The sequence below is a fragment of the Danio rerio genome, chromosome 19, assembly GCF_052040795.2.
Source record: "Danio rerio strain M-AB ecotype USA chromosome 19, GRCz13ab, whole genome shotgun sequence".
In the NCBI taxonomy this organism is placed as follows: Eukaryota; Metazoa; Chordata; class Actinopteri; order Cypriniformes; family Danionidae; genus Danio; species Danio rerio.
Genome location: NC_141039.2, coordinates 48,519,002 through 48,537,003, shown reverse-complemented (window position 1 = coordinate 48,537,003; position 18,002 = coordinate 48,519,002). Strand labels below are relative to the sequence as shown.

Here is an 18,002-nt window from a genome sequence, read left to right as displayed (position 1 = left end):
ACTGTTAAGTTGGCTTAATTTTTTATAAATATGCACATGGTTCATTTACTTAATTCAAGATAAACCAATGTGTTTACTCACTTTAAATAGTCAACTAATCACTTTTATCCTACCGCCAAAACCCACTCACAAATGTCCACAAAAAGCAGACTTGGTAATAAAGAAACGCTTGTTTATTAGTCAAAACAAGTGGCTTGCTGGCTTATATGCATAAGCCAATTCAAGAAAAACATCAGTCTTTTCAATCCTCAAACACTCTGTCCTCCTGAGGTTTATGATCTGACCTCTGTCTGCTCTCCTCCAGCGGGTTTGTGTTTTCTGTGTCTGCTTCTCTTCCTCTTCTTCTCTCCGTCTGGGTTTTTGGGCTGCTGAGGTGTTGCCTTCTTCTTCTTCTTCTTCAGGCAGCTCAGCGGGTTTGGATTGCTCTGTTTCCTCTTGCGTTTTCTTCCTCTCTTCTCTGCATCTCCGCTGATTCCCTCTTTCTCCTTCAGACTCTGCAAGCTCTTCTGCTGAGCCGGATTCACGATTTCTCCCAGCTGAACCGCTTCCACATGTTTCAGCGTTCGCTCAGACGGTTTGTCCAAAACCATGGTGTTGAGGATAATGTAGAGCAGAGGAACGCCGGGGATCTTTTTCAGCGCCGTCGTCAGCTGCTGATCCTGGAAATGAGGATTGATGCGAGTTTATTAGTGATGTGCAATACAGTGGAATATTGATCATTGAAATGTAATGATTAATGGTGCAGCAGATCACAAATGCAAAAAGAGCTATTAATGTCAATATCACAATATTGCATTTTTTTATTATCTGAAATGAAAACCTGAAGAGACATGCTACTTTAATTTTTCCTGGTCTTTGAATTATTTTTATTATAATTTGTTATTTTTGTATGTTTCAATTTGTATATAATTTGTGTGTATTTCTCTGTGTGTATATATATACACTCAGCGGCCACTTTATTAGGTACACCTGTCCAACTGCTCGTTAACACAATATTCTAATCAGCCAATCACATGACAGCAACTCAATGCATTTAGGCATGTAGACATGGTCAAGACAATCTGCTGCAGTTCAAACTGAGCATCACAATGGAGGAGAAAGGGGATTTAAGTGACTTTGACCAGACGGGCCGGTCTAAGCATTTCAGAAACTGCTGATCTACTAGAATTTTCACGCACAACCATCTCTAGGGTTTACAGAGAATGGTCCGACAAAGAGAAAATATCCAGTGAGCGGCAGTTCTGTGGGCGCAAATGCCTTGTTGATGGTCAGAGGAGAATGGCCAGACTGGTTCCAGCTGATAGAAAGGCAACAGTAACTGAAATAAGCACTCGTTACAAACGAGCTCTGCAGAAGAGAATCTCTGAACATACAACACGTCCAACCTTGAGGCGGATGGGCTACAGCAGCAGAAGACCACACCGGGTGCCGCTCCTGTCAGCTAAGAACAGGAAACTGAGGCTACTTTGGGCTCATTAGAACCATTTAAGCATTGTGCCAACGCCACAGCCTGCCTGAGTATTGCTGCTGACCATGTCCATCCCTTTATGAGCACAGCGTCTCCATCTTCTGATGCTACTTCCAGCAGGATAACGCACCATGTCATAAAGCTCAATCATCTCAGACTGGTTTCTTGAACATGACAATGAGTTCACTGTACTCAAATGGCCTCCACAGTCACCAGATCTCAATCCAATAGAGCACCTTTGGGATGTGGTGGAACGGGAGATTGGCATCATGGATGTGCAGCCGACAAATCTGCAGCAACTGTGTGATGCTGTCATGTCAATATGGAGCAAAATCTCTGAGGAATATTTCCAGTACCTTGTTGAATCTATTCCATGAAGGATTAAGCCAGTTCTGAAGGCAAAAGGGGTCAAACCCAGCACTTATAAGGTGTGCCTAATAAAGTGGCCGGTGAGTGTAATTTGTGTTATTTTTAATCTTTCAATGTGTATACAATTTGATTTGTTGAATGAAATTATAGTAATGGCACAGGCCTAGTGTTAGTATTGGTTTGATTACATTACAGAATAATTATACGACATGCATATTACACAGAGTTTCTTTCAGACTCCTCACCTGGGTTGCAATGAAGTAATGATGTGGATTTGTCTCTGCAAGCATTGATAGCAAACACTCTGACGCAGGCACCGGATCTTTCATGTGTTTGCATTTCCTAATCTGAAATCTCTGTAAGATCAGTTTTGCTCCATAGAGGTCTTTCGCAAGGCTTTCCAGTTCCTTCAGCGCACAGCTGCGAAGAAAAACACAGCAAATAAGATATTATTCATATGTAATATTAACTATAATAGCCATTAAGTGCATTTAGTCCTGAAAAGGATGCACAACAAACTGTATGCATCTTTTGAAACCCTTCATTTTAATTCAAATAAAATATTCAGGGGCCTCATGTATCAACGCTGCGTACACACAAAAACTTTGCGTACGCCAGGTTTCACGCTCAGAATCGCTCACATTTGGATTTACTAACGATGAACTGAACGTGGGAATGTGCGCAGCTCCACGCCAACTTCATGGCTGGCGTACGCACATTACTTGTGCGTGTCTGTTTTATTTCCATTGGCGACTCCTAGAGGCAGTTGTGTTAAATTCCTCTCTACAAAGTGTCGTTGAGTCTTGCAATGGCAGCTGTATGAGACGGGTTCAGCAGGTATATAAGGTTTCCATACCATACAGTTGACCAGGCAAACATTAAAGCACAATTTGCAGCAGTCGTCTGTTTTCCCAATGTAATCTGAGCGATCTACCGCACGCACATTGCTATAAAGACACTATCTGAAGATGAATTTGCATACGTGAATCAGAAACATTTCCATTCAATAGATGTGCAAATAAAATATGATGCACAGACTTAATGATTCCTACTTGTCTTTCTCGTGATAAATAGTTGGCAAAATCTGATATGTAGCGGGGGGAAAACGAAGAAAGAGTTAATAAGACGCTGGATTCGAACCGAGTTCATGCTCGAACGTGTCAAAACATGTTGACATTCGTCTTACGAGCTGCGCCACTGAGACTGTTAAGGGCAACGCAACATTCTACACCTATAAATCACACTATTTCTTTTTTTAATTCACTCGGTGCGATGTTCCGACCCAACTGTGTTAACCGCATCAGCTAAACTCTCCCACTCTATTATCTCTTTTGTTGTTAATTCCGGAGAACAAACTTGTAAATAACACCGCTTTTCTCCGGTCTACCTCTGAAAGCAGCACCTCCAATTCACATTCTGTTCAATGTTTCTCTTCTTGCTTGCTTTTGCCGTTGCTTTTTCGTTGGGTTTTGCCAAAGTACAGTCATTAGCATATTCATACGGGGGAGGAGGCAGGGAGGGGTTTTGTGCTCGTGCATGTTGCGCTCAGTTTCACCTTCATTCGGATGTACAAAAGAATATGCGTGAGATTCGGCGTACGCAGTGTTTCATACATCTGATTTTTTTTCTGCGTACGCACATTTACAGCTTTGTGCGTACGCAATGTTTTAGTAAGATTTCCATGCAAGTCTTTGTACATGAGGCCCCTGGTCATTTCAGCATGTATGCTTGTCAAATGTACTTGAAAAATGATCTATGATGTAATGTTAGTTTTGTAAAATATGTGTTGAATTTTCCTCCATCTTTCACACACTTTTAACTGAATATTATTGATAATCAAACATGTCGTCATAGTTTATAATTTCATGTGAATGAACTTGAACATGAATGAAATATATTTTTCTTATTCATTCATTTTCTTTTCAGCTTAGTCCCTTTATTAGTCTGGGGTCGCCACCGTGGAATGAACCGCCAACTCATCCAGCACATGTTTTACACAACAGATGCCCTTCCAGCCGCAACCCATCCCTGGGAAACATCCATACAGATTATTTTACACTCATACATTACAGACAATTTAGCCTGGCCATATCCCCTAACTGCGTGTGTTTGGACTGTGGGAGCACCCGGAGGAAACCGAATGCAGGGAGAACATGCAAACTCCACACTCGAACCAGCGACCTTCTTGCTGTGAGGCGACAGCAGTACCTACTGCGCCACCATATTTTTCTCATTTGAAAGTAAATGTTTATGCATATAAATTAACTAGTTTTATTCAGAAACTTTTCTCAGTAATATTTGTGTGTTATTTTGACATTTTGTTGGCAATTAATTTGAAAGTCTCATAAATCTGGAGTGTTTTTGACCAATCATGGGCTATAATTAAAAGAAAATCACTAAAATCCACTGAATCCAATGGAGTTAACTCTAATAATTCTTGTATTCATATGATTTTTTAAATTAATTTTATACAGTGGTGTGTTTTACATTAACTCTATCATCAATATTAGAGAAAAAGTCCAACAAACACATATGCAATGCATTAAATGCTTTCCTACTCAGAGTTTTTGTCTTGTTTTTAGTCCAAATATCTGCAGGGGTGTCTAAACTCGGTTCTGGAGGGCCGGTGTCCTGCAGATTTTAGCCTCACCACACCTGCAAAGATGTTTCTAGAAAGCGTAGTACGGGCTTGATTAGCTAGCCCAGGTGTGTCTGATTGGGGTTGGAACTAAACTCTGCAGGACACCGGCCCTCCAGGACCAAGTTTGGACACCCCTAATCTAAAGATTCTTGATTCAAGAACCATTTTGTCTTGTTTTAATAAATAATGTGCTAAAACGCAGTGGGATTTTTCCTTAAAACAAGGAAAATAATCAGTTTTTTTTTCTTCAGACATATTATTTTGCTTGTTTTAAGGAGAAAAAAAAATCACTTAATATTTCTGAAATCAAGACTAAAGTTTTGCTTGTCTAGAAAATTACATTACAATACATTAAATCTAAGAAAACAATGTTTTTGCAGTGTGTGCATATTGCATTAACTTTTATATGTGGTTTGTGTGAATTGTTCTTAATATTGTATGTAATAAATACTGTCATAAGAGTCAAAACAGTAAGATTTTAAAATAAAATCGATATTCACTGATTAAATGTATTTATTATATATGATTATTACGACAATATAATTAAAAAATGGCACATTCAGACTTTCTCCTTATTGAAGGCAAGGGATGAACCGCCAACTTATCCAGCAGGCAGCGGATGCCCTTCCAGCCGCAACCCATCTCTGGGAAAAGTTTACAGTCAATTAAGTAACGTTAGTGCTAATGTTATTTTGAAGTCATACTTGAGTTGATTTAAGTCAGAATATTCAAAGTACTACAGTAAACACAATAGTAAGCGTGTCACAAGTTGTCACTGAACGAATGTCCGAATATAAAACCAACTTTACCTCAATCAATACAGCGTGTAAACATTATAGGCGTCGTTACAATGAACGAATGTGCGAATATAAAACCAACTTTACCTCAATATAACGATTTAACTTACTTTGTGGTGCAGAGCTGGATCTCCCCCATCAGGTATTTCGGCAGCTGCTCTTTGATTTGAATCTTATTCTTTAACGCCGCCTGACAAAACGTGCCGTCGATTAATATCTGGAAAGGTTCCCTAAAGGAGAAGTTATACTTATAGAAACTGATGGTCTTCTTCGCGTGTTTTTGCCGTTTTATCTTCATGCTGAACTACTACACAAAGCGCAGACCGTTTAAATGAACTGAGTATCTTGTAAAGTAGAATAATATCAGTAAATCCGCACACGTGGAGATCGATACTTATGAAAACATGTCAACAAATCAGCCGAATCTCACGCCATACGCATGGGAAGAGTGTGGTCACGGCAAATACGTACCGTGTGGAAACCAACACATCGGGTGTAAAACAAAGACCCAGTTAATCCTAATAAAGAAATACAGCACTCAATTTATTACGACTACAAGTAATATTCGTGTTTAGTTAATAATTGTTAAATAAAAATCTTTAGGTACTATGTTAACTAATTTTGGGAACTGTTAACACAGTTCCTGTTTCTCTGGACTGTTGTCGTAGCTGGACGTTCTAGTGAATCATTTCCACGAATCGATTCTTTTGAAGTGTTAATTTCGTTCCACTTCAGAGTCAGTCTCATTTATTTAGGTGTAATATTGACCCCTTTTTACGTTAAACAAGTAAATATTAATTAATTTAAAACCCAAGCTTCTAATTAACAGTATAGTGAGCTGCTTGTACATTGGTGTCTCTGTACTTGGATCTTTAACTTGTTTGTTTATATGCTTTCTTCTATTTTAAGCACTTTGTGACACGTTTGGCATGTTTTCATAAGTCTGATTTTTATTTTAACGTTTTATTATAATGTAAATTCCACAGATGCAAGTTTACAAAAAATAAACCTCTCTTAAATGGGTTTAAATGTGATGTTTACGTCTATAAATAGTGAAGCAATGAAAAAAAAAACATAAAAATATGACAATGTTTATATACGTGTACATTTACTCTATTAAAAGTACATAAACAAATTGTAAAACTGTTAAATTTATGCTTGCATATCATCTTTTTCATTATTTATGTATAATTACATTTTTATAATTAATTTTGAATAATTTGTAACTTTTTTACTCCTTCTTGTGAAGACATGTGACATATTTTTGTTATATAATAAAGTATGACACTGTTCTCCCACAAAATAAATAAATAAAAATAAAAACTGCTCCAAGAGGGAAATCATATTGTTCAGCATTAATAGAAGATATTGATTGCAAAAGAACATGGCTTCTCCCATATAAATACGTAATCCCAAACTAAGCAAAGGAAACCCATTTTAAAATTCTACACAAAATAAACCCGGTCAATGCAGTTATCTCAAAATTTACTGATATTGCAGATACTAGTTCCTTTTGTCAGGAATATGAGGAAATTTTGACTCACATGTTTTTTTACATGTAAAATCTCACAAAAGTTTTGGTCAGATCTATATAATTATTTGAATAAATCCCAATCAACAAAACAAATCTTTAAACTGAAAGATAATATTTGTTATTATTGTAGTCCCAAGAATAAAACCGAAGAATATATATATATATATATATATATATATATATATATATATATATATATATATATATATATATATATATATATATATAAACTTTTTTTATATTATATGCAAAACTCTTTATCCACAAACGAAAATTTCTTAAAACCTCTCCCTCATTTGCCCATTTTTTAATTGAATTTGATTCTTTACTTAAAGCTATACGACTGTCTAACAACAAAACATTCTGCAAATTAATAGAAACTTATGAAAATATCATGCTTCCAGTATGTTAGTAATTAATGCTTTCTGTATTTCTTTATTTAATTTAATTTTGTACTTCCCCTTTCTTCATTTTGTTCTCCTTTTTTTCTTTTTTTCTATTATTTTTTATTTTTTATTTATTGTTCTTATCACTTTGTATTTGTATATTCTTGTATTCTAATATTCTACAGATTACTTCCTGATTAATGTTGTACATTTCTTCTTTTCTTAATAAAAGTTTATAAAAAAAGACACTGTTCTTGTTGGTTGTGGTCAATAAAAAAGGCTTGTTTTAGAAACAGTTCGATCATTAAAAAGATTCGACTCTAATGAATGATTCACTCGACGCAAACGGCTCGCCGGAAGCCGCTCGTTTAACGGTCTTCTCGATTCTTGAATCCCCGGCGCTCATCAAGATAATAATAATAATGGCATCCCGTAAAGAAACCCCGAATGGAAAAACACTGGATACACCTGTCAAACAGATCCAAATCGAGGGACTGGTAAGCGCACAGATACAACTCAATCGTAGCAGATTATTTCACAGTAAAAGACTCGCGTGTTTGTGTGATTCTGAACTGAATCATCTGTTTAGTTCACCAGCAGATTAGAATGACGCATGATAATAAAACAAACTGAAAAAACAATAATATATAATAATACAACAATCTGAAAGTTCACAGTTTGCAACTAACACAAGTGCAATTGTTAAAAATAAAAAATTAGCCTATTTAATTCAGAAACGACTATGGAAACGATCATATTTTTAAATATTTTTTACAGGTTTAGCTTTTAGGTTGTTGTCCCATGGAAAGTTTGTTTTAATTAATTGATATTTTAATTCTGATGGTCACAACACAGGGCTCGAAATTAACCTTTTTGCTTGGTAGCACCGGTGCTCCTAACTTTAAAAAGTTAGGCGCATCAGCCAAAATTTAGTCGCACCCACCAATTATGAGCACCGTTACTACAAGTTTTATACAAACAGATTTATTGTATTTGAAATCAACACTAATCAAACTAACAAGCAAAAAAATAATAATATAAATATGCATGCGTGAGGAAAATATGTCTCAACGAAATCCCGTGATCACAAGAAAATAGATTTTTATAACATAACTGAGTGACCAAAGCACGGAGCGCTCACCGGCCCTGCACGCACTGCTTGAATGAATCTGTTACGATCTGAACGGTATAACGTTAACTGTGCTGTTCTCACAAGTGCTGTCTGATATTGCACTGATGCTTTTGACACATATTGTACCTTATTGTATGCATACGTCATGTTAATAGCCATACCGGTCTTTTCATGAGTAAGTTAGCGATATTAATTTACTCAGTGTAAGCCCGTTTGTGATGGTGTACGTGATGTTAAATTTGACATATAGCTGCCCCTTGCACGGCGGAGAGCATCTGGCAATTATATGAAGGATTAAACAGAAGCTCTCGTGCTAGATGTGGCAAACAGTTACCTGAAACTGTTACCTGAAACTCCATCCCACAGACTTTTTATAGCGGACTTGAAGCCAACAGAAGTCTTCTACTCTTGGAAAAGTGTAGATGGTGGATTAACATTCAGCACATGATCACTAGTAAGATGTGTCATTATTTGTAACTAGATGGTTTCTAAAACTAAATCTGTCCGCGTTATCTTCAATCTCATCTTTAGCGCTTTAGTTTTCCGCGGTAGCAGCTCTCTGTCATCCGAAGCCAGAAGGCGCTGACTGAGTGATTGACAGCTGATATTAACCAATCATTCGCGTTCAGTGCTAGAGCAGTGGGCCAATAAGAAGAGCGCGAAGCCGGGGCAAGCATTACGGACTTGAATTTTTTTACTGCAGCAAGACGACATGACAACTGTTTAAAACCATTCCTGAGCGCTGCGTTTCCCGTTTCAAGTGCTAACAAAGAGCTTAGAGATGAATTCTGCGTGAATGTCTCCCGAATCCGCGCATGTGGTGAACATTTTGCAGTAAAAACTGGTCGCACACAACAATTTTAAGCACTCGCAGAAATGCTCCCAAAAATATTTTATGGTCGCATAGATAAAATTTCGGGCGCATATGCGACCAAAATGGTCGCAATTTCGAGCCCTGCCAACAGGTGTATTTTCTATAGCGTTTTACATGAAAGGACAGGCTGTCGTACTTTCTATTGGCTGTAGTTACAGTCACGTGACCAGAGCTGTTGAATTCCAGTTTGACAGCTTCATAAACGAAAATGTCAAATAAACAGAACAGATGCTGTTATTGTTTACTGCATATGATTTTTACCATTTAACTGGTTTTAATGTTATTATTTAGCTTTAAAGTTGATTCATTAAACCCCCTTTACAAGCGGTAAAATAAGTCTCTTAGGCCGTACTCACACTAGGTACAGTTGCCTCGAACCGGGCCAAAGCACGCTTGTCCCCCCTCCCGTCTCCCCCGACGGCCCGCGCTCACACCATATCGGGCCTCGGCACGCTTACGTCATCGCTGCTGCGCTGTTCAGAAGCGCTCTCTATGGCAAGCCTTTTTAGCATTTAAATCTTTGTTCTGACTCCATAAATATATTTAGAGATATCTCTATTAGAGATAAAATATTTGCATATATCTCTAAATGAGTTTTGACTAGTCACAATTGTAATTAGAGATATCTCCAACTGAGTTTTTACTAGTCATAATACATTTGGAGATGTCTTTAATTCGTCATATTTAGAGATATTTACAAATATATTTGAAGATATCTCTAATTAATTTACTAATAGTCGAATTACAGTTGTAGATATCTTGAATTGTTTTTTTTTACGAGTCAAAACTCATTTAGAGATATCTGCAAATATTTTTCAATGGAAGTCAATGGAGGAAAATGACTAGTCATAATATATTTGCAGATATCTCCAATCTGATTTCGTACTAGTACAATTGTAATTGCAGATATCTCTAATTGTCAATCTGACTAGTCGAATTATAATTATGACTAGTCAAAATATAATTAAAGATATCTCTAAATATATTTATGGATAGTCAGAACAAGGTTTAAATGCTAAAACGGCTTGCCATACGCTCTCACTCAGTAGCACAGTGGAGATTTCTCTAGTTATATCGTTTCAGTCGTTTGATATGCCGTCAAATATTTCGCCAAACAGTCCTTATGGATGCGGGGACAGGCAGTCAGATATTTCGCCGAACAGATCCACCACTTTTGGCGCTCATAAACAATCATAAAGCCCTCGTGCTGCAGGAATGAGGAGGTCTGCTGAAGGTGCGCAGCTGGCGTGCTGTCAGGAGTTTGCGTCTTTAATTAACTACGGCAGTTTGCGATCACTGAACAGTAAGAATGATTAATAAATCCATATCAAACAGTGCCTTAAAAGTCACGTCTCGCTTTCGGTTTCGCCCAAGTGATCCGCGCTCAGGCACACCTCTTCCAACCGGGCTAGGGCCTGCCAAGTGAACCGTGCTTGAGCGCGATTCAGCGCACTCACACTTCTCAAACGATCCGGGAAACAGGCCTGTGCACGGTACGGATGGCATAGTGTGAGTAGGCCCTTAGGCCGTAAAAAAAATGTAACTACACGTCGCAAGCGTAAGCTCTGTGATTGGTCGGCTTGGTAGCGCTGACGAGTCTGGGCGGGACTGAGAGCCGCGCGAATGTCGCGAGTGATTGTTTACAAGTGTGGAGTCCCGTGAAGGAGCTCCGGATGGAAAGTTTTGTTTTGTGTTTACCTCATAGTTAAAGTTGCTGCACGTCCGCCAGTTCCTGCCTCAAAATGAGCGAGTTTGAGCCACTTGTACATCCCGGTGTTCAGGAAAAGCAAAACAGCAAAGAAGAAACTCGACACAGAGGAACATTTACACCTCACTGCCAACTAGCGTTTCGGAAGTGTTTATGCAGACCGACAGAGACAGCGCGCAGAAGTATAAATGCACATTTGCATGCGCCGTGAGTTACGCCGGTCACCTGACGCAGAAGTATAAATCAGGCTTAAGGGTGCTTTCACACCTAAACTTTTGTTTCGCAATCTGTCTCGTTTGCCCAGTTAGTGCGGTTCGTTTGGGATATGTGAAACCACTAATTGCTCTCAGATCCGCGCCTAATCAATCGCTCCGAGATCGCTTGAGTGAGGTGGTCTCGGCTCGATTGAAACAAACTCTGGAGCGTATCGATTGCAGTGAGAAATTGATCTGATCCGAGCGCAGTTATATCACAGTGTTTTATGGAAATGTAATAGGCATACGGTTACATAAAGAGAGAATTATGAGTAGGGCGGAAAGTTTTGCGAGTCTCCGGATGCCCGCAAACGAATGATAATCTCCTGGCAATCTTGTGTCTCCCTCCCGGTCCTCAAATAGGCTATGTCGCGCACCCTTCTCACCCCTCCCCACCGCATCTCTCCTAACTCTTCTGACATGTCGCACGAACCTTTATACACCACCAAACCACCACTTCTCCTGACAGCTGAGCGGGACTCCGCAAAATAAACCCTGACACTCTGACCAATGTGAGGAGAGTTTACTCACACGTGACTTGTTTTGGCTCTTTTGGTCCGATTAGAAGCTTTGCAGTGTGAAAGCGAACCGCACCAAGAGCAAAGAGCAACAATGTAACAATTGTAATCTCTATTTCAAAACAACTGAATCGATTCACAGGTGTGAAAGCACCCTAACTTAGTTTCCTAAAGTAAAATATATTGTGCTCAGTGGGGGTAAATGTTGTTGTTTTTATTTAACCCAGACATTTAAAAGCAACATATTTTAGAGAGTAGTAATTACAATACTGTGATACCGTGCATTTTTATTCAGGGTTATCATACCGTCAGAATCTCAGTGCCTAGAGCATGTGCAGAGGAGTCTGATATCCGTCATCTGCTGTATTTTTCTCTTTGGCTTCAGCCACCTGAGCATCAGCCATTGTTGCCCCGCTCTATTCTGCAGACCTGCTGCTCACAGAGTTTTTAGATGAATACAAATAAGCTCAACGTATAAAGCAGGTGGATTAGAGCGACTGCTTCAGGGTGGGTAAAGCAGATTAAGCCCAGAGCTCCGCAAAATCCCTTCCAGGAATATGTATCTGTGTCTCTTTCTCTCTCCGTCATATCAGACTCTTTATTTTTGACCTTTCAGGCAAAAGTTAAGCGTTTTTTAAATGGTGTGAAATCAGGCCTGACTGTGCGTGAGAAACAGGAAACAGGCAAATCATCCTCGCTTTTTGATTTCCTCTGGAGTTCTTCACTTTTGTATAATGGGTCCAAGATCAGAGATCCCCTTGTTTGTTCATTTAATTTAATTAAAATAAATGTTGTCAACATCAAACTACATTTATAAATTGATTGATTGATTAAATGACAATAAATTTATACTCCTTTATTCATCAGGGGTCACCACAGCGGAATGAACCCCCAACTATTCCAGCATATGTTTGACGAGGCGTTCATACACACATTCACACACTACGGCCAATTCAGTTCATCAGTTCCCCTATAGCGCATGTGTTTGGACTGTGGGCGAAACCAGAGCACCCAGAGGAAACGCACGCCAACATGGGGAGAACATGCAAACTCTACACAGAAATGACCCAGCCGGGACTCGAACCAGTTACCTTCTTGCTGTTAGGGGACAGTGCTAGCCACTGAGCCAACGTGCAACCCAATAGTAAAGCATTATTATTAGTATTGCTTAAAGTGCAATTTAAAGGCTTAACTATAGGCAAGTCATTGGACAACAGTGATCTCTTCTGTAGCCAAAAGAGGGCTAATAATATAGACCTAAGCAGTTCCATTAAAAAAAATATATTTTTATTTACTCCAGCCAAAACTAAAAGAACTTTTCCTTTCTCCAGAAGAAAAATACAATTGAAAATGCTTAAAAATAGTAATTTCTTCTTCCAATTTTACAGTCTCTGCTATTGTCAAGCCATGGTTCTCTTTCTGCATGATCAGATAACTCAGAGAGGTCAATGTGTCATCGGTCAGCAGGGGGCAGCAGCGCTCCACACATTCACTGAACTGCATCTGTGCTCTTCTTCATGCACATCAGCGCTGCTTCACATCTCCTGCAGTGACGCTCGCTGTCAGTCTCTTCTGAACACGCTGACGACTGAGACTTATATCCAGACATCAGAGCCTACAAGCAGACAGCCCTCTGGAATATTCACTTTCATCTCAATAGATTCTGCGCTCTATATATTTATATCAGAACGTACATTTATGCATATAACGTATATATGCAGGGCTTCAGGCATTAAAAGTTGCACCGGTGCCACTAAGTTCTTCAGACGGTGGCACCAGGACATGATTTGATAACGCTGCATGTGGTATTAATGATATCATAACTGCAAAATTAGCAGTGTTATTTCAACTCTTAACAGTGTCAAATCAACCCTGAATGAGTGAACATAATGTCTCAATATTTTCATAGTTAAAGTTACTCTTAAGATATTTACACTATAATTGAGTCATATTTTACACTGTATTGGGTTAAAAATAACTCTGGGAATTGATTGTTACTTGACTCTAGTGTAAATATTGAAAATTCAATACTCTGTTTTTTACTCCAGTGTACCTAATAAATATTACAAAACTTATGATTCAGATAAGATGATTCACTGATTCTGCTTAAAGTGAGTCTTCAGATTATGATTCACTGATTCAGAATGATCTACTTAGAGTGAGTCTTCAGTTTTGGTTCACTGATTCAGATGATCTGCTCAGAGCAAGTCCTCAGTTATGATTCACTGATTCAGAATGATCTACTTGGAGTGAGTCTTCAGTCATGATTCACTGATTCAGATGATCTGATCAGAGCGAGTCTTCAGTTATGATTCACTGATTCAGAATGATCTGCTTAGAGCCAGTCGTCAGTTATGATTCACTAATTCAGATGATCTGCTTAGAGCGAGTCTTCAGTTATGATTCACTGATTCAGATGATCTGCTTAGGGCGAGTCTTCAGTTATGATTCACTGATTCAGAATCATATGCTTAGAGTGTACCTTCAGTTATGATTCACTGATTCAGATCATCTGCTTAGAGTGAGTCGTCAGTTATGATTCACTGATTCAGAATGATCTACTTGGAGTGAGTCTTCAGTTATGATTCACTGATTCAGAATGATCTGCTCAGAGCCAGTCTTCAGTTATAATTCACTGATTCAGAATGATCTGCTTGGAGTGAGTCTTCAGTTATGATTCACTGATTCAGAATGATCTGCTCAGAGCCAGTCTTCAGTTAGGATTCACTGATTCAGATTGATCTACTTGGAGTGAGTCTTCAGTTATGATTCACTGATTCAGATAATCTGATCAGAGCGAGTCTTCAGATTATGATTCACTGATTCAGAATGATCTGCTTAGAGTGAGTCGTCAGTTATGATTCACTGATTGAGAATGATCTGCTTAGAGCGAGTCTTCAGTTATGATTCACTGATTCAGATGATCTGCTCAGGGCGAGTCTTCAGTTATGATTCACTGATTCAGATGATCTGATCAGAGCGAGTCTTCAGATTATGATTCACTGATTGAGAATGATCTGCTTAGAGCGAGTCGTCAGTTATGATTCACTGAATCAGATGATCAGCTTAGAGTGAGTCGTCAGTTATGATTCAATGATTCAGAATGATCTGCTTAGAGCGAGTCTTCAGTTATGATTCACTGATTCAGAATGATCTGCTCAGAGCGAGTCTTCAGATTATGATTCACTGATTCAGAATGATCTGCTCAGAGCGAGTCTTTAGTTATGATTCACTGATTCAGAATGATCTGCTCAGAGCAAGTCTTCAGTTAGTGATTTACTGATTCAGTATTGACAGTATTTTTACTTCCCATCATTTAAATTGAGGATAAAATAGGCACAATCAGCTCCACTTTTCCTCCCTATGACACATTTTTAGCTGTCTTTAAAAGACATCACACCCTTTATCATGTTTCAGAGTGAATGTGAGACTAGTGAAGCTTATATACGGCCCTCGAGGGCCCTCTGAGAGCCGACAGCTTCTCTGAAGTGCAGATTAACAGTCTGAGAAGAGCCCGATTCGCCATAAACTCCAGCACTTGTACAGCGAGAGTGAGAGATTGACAATAAGACTCTGACTGGCAACAGGAAGAAAAGTGAAGCTGAGTTTCCTATTTGTCCTTCAGTGTTGCTCCTGATTGGCCGCCGGGCCTCGTTCTGGCGAAGGTCAAAGTGTCAACAGGAGACCAAAACCACTTCTGCTGCAAGCTTTTACTTCATCCTGTAAATAGGGTTGCTGAGAGATTTATTTATTTATTTATTTTCCTGTGGTATCTAAAAGACTTAGCCCTAAATGCTGCATTTAGGTCTGTTTTGACCCAGGAGACATACAACTTTATGGAAAAAAAATCCATTCGGACGTTCTGTAGTTTCTCTTTAAGATTTGCGCATGAACACATAAAATTAATGACAACATTTCTTCAGAATTTAGAAATAAATGTAGTTTTTTTTTGCATTAAATAACATAATTTGTGTCATGTTTATATTCCGTTTAGGACAGGGATTCCCAAACTTTTTTATTCCGGGACCCACCTAGGCAAGTAATTCAATCTCAAGACCCACCATAATATTTTAATATGGAAAAATGGGTAAAAACATGTATCCATTTAAAGCAGTCAAAAATATATGGTGTGCGGCTTTTTGAATTTTGTGATTTGATATGCACAAAATGAGGCTCGAAGTGCTTTTTGTGGGATGCTGGCTGTAACTGTGATCATTTTTTTGTTGATGAAGATACTCTTCTTTTTTCAGGAGAGAATATGAACAACCTTTGATCAAGCCCCTGGATTATGATCAAGCCCCGTTACATCGCAGTAAATTCCACTGCTATTGTAGTCATAAGAAACTAAATCGCTTTTTGATCGGCTACTACAAGCTGGGAAAACATCAGATAAATATGCCAATGCAATTAACATTAATGCTGAATAGATCTAATATTTACACATTTGCTTGAGGAAGGAATGATGAGGGTAGTTACATTACTATTACTGTTTCCCATAACATCTATGCCCTTCCATAACATTAGCTGACGTTAAAACTAACAGACAGCACTATAGCTATTTATTGATTAGCAATCTGTCAACGTTGGGATGTAAAAAATATGGAACAACAAATAGCTTCAAATGATAGAGACATAACAAACATTAGAAAATATTGACAATAAAATAAAAGGTTTAGCCTATTAAAATCAATGGCCTATCCAGAAATTAAATAAAGCTATAAAATCTATTTCACTTTTGATTGTATTTGCATATTGATTAAAGTTACTATAGTTATTTAGTGAAGAGCAGCAAATTAATCTCTCATTGTGTTTTGTTTGATAACAGAGGTGTTAATGTGAGAATGCACAGATCTATAATGAAGCATTCGACTACTTTAGTAACTGTTTGTGCTCATTTAAGAGAAAATTAGTTGTGTTTAAAATAAAACACGCAGGACAGAGCCAAAAAAAAAAACCCCGAAAAAAAATGAAAAAATAAAATAAGCACTTTTCCGACGGTCCCTTACTGAGAGCTCCGCTCTGCGCGAGCTCTGCCGGCTAAAGGCAGATTGCGAGAGCTCAAACGGAGCAGTGCTCGTAATGTCGAGCAAAAAAAGAAGAAGACAGCTGTGAAACATAACCAGCTTTGTCTTTTTGTAGGAAACACACTTTAGATCTTTTTAGGGTAAGAGGTTTTTGAGTTATTGCCGTCAATCGTACTGGTTTTGATTCACCGGAATCTAAATATAGCTGCAGCTATGTGACGTTCCGCGACCCACCTTTGTTCAATGTGCGACCCATAGTTTGAAAACCCCTGGTTTAGGCAACACAATATAGCAGTACACTACCTGACAAAAGTCTTGTCATCGATCCAGTTGTAAGAGCAACAAATAATAGCTTGATAAAGCTAATAAAAAATGAACATTATTTATTATTCATCAGTGTGGATGGACGCAAACATATTTATTGTTATTATATTTATAGGTATTAAGCTTGGTGTGATGTTCGAGCCTTTAGTTTTGACTCCGAGTGGATGTTTGAGGTCGTTGGTCCAGTGCAGTTGATTTCTGAAGCTCCTGTCTGCTGTTTGCGGTGTGTGAGCGTCAGCGTGCCGGACAGATGCTCTGCAGGGACTGAAACTCAATGCCTTCCTCATTTTCACTCCTCGTCCCTGGTGGCTTCAGCTTCTGTTAGACATCAGTCTCCTCTCCACCTGTGAATGCACGCCGTTTGCTCTGTAGTTCCTCCGGTCACCTTGTCCCGCTAAGACTGGGAGCGAGGGCTTTGTTCAGACTTGACACATCCGGATGTATTCATTGCTGTGTGAACTCGCTGTTTTGTACTCTGGCTGTTTCCACTTTGATTAATTTCAGGAAACATTCTGTGGTTTTTGTGAAGGGCGTGAAAGTATCGATACCTAATAGGGTTCTGATTTCTAATGTTTTTTTTGCCCCTTTCACACATAGAGACCTTCCCGAAAAATTACCGGCAATTTTCCGGAAAGGTGTGTATGTGTGAACTGGCCCTTTTTGAAAATACCGGTAAATTTGTTCTAAAGAACGTGCTGATGTGTGACGTCTACTTTAGCCAATCAGAACAGTCAGACGCATTCACGTCCGCGCGGTTAATGAAAATAAAAGCTTTTGAATATTTTTCCAGACACATTTAGCTGCTAAATGTTAGTCAGATAACGGTAATATGTTTCTTCTTAATGCCAACTGTGTAAATAATTATCGATAATATGCTTAAAATAAGCCTTTGTTTGTTTACCTTTAAGCTCTGCGTCGCATGTGCCCATGAATCAGCTGTTGAGCCAGCACGCACACACACACACACACACAC

General features: G+C 38.6%; 2 protein-coding genes across 2 annotated transcripts in view; one reads left to right on the top strand and one right to left on the bottom strand.

The window, feature by feature from the left end:
- Positions 1-151: 151 nt before the first annotated feature.
- On the bottom strand, positions 152-5,712 carry utp23 (UTP23 small subunit processome component). Its single transcript, NM_001017816.1, is given in 3 exon segments — positions 152-659; positions 2,083-2,257; positions 5,386-5,712. Coding segments are annotated over 3 exon segments (750 nt in total). The 5' UTR covers positions 5,574-5,712; the 3' UTR covers positions 152-272.
- A 1,856-nt stretch (positions 5,713-7,568) lies between these two features.
- eif3hb (eukaryotic translation initiation factor 3, subunit H, b) overlaps positions 7,569-18,002 on the top strand; it is a 119,048-nt gene continuing 108,614 nt past the window's right edge. The window contains 1 exon segment of the mRNA NM_001035264.2: positions 7,569-7,692. Coding sequence (NP_001030341.1) covers positions 7,618-7,692 — 75 coding nt within the window. The 5' untranslated portion in view covers positions 7,569-7,617.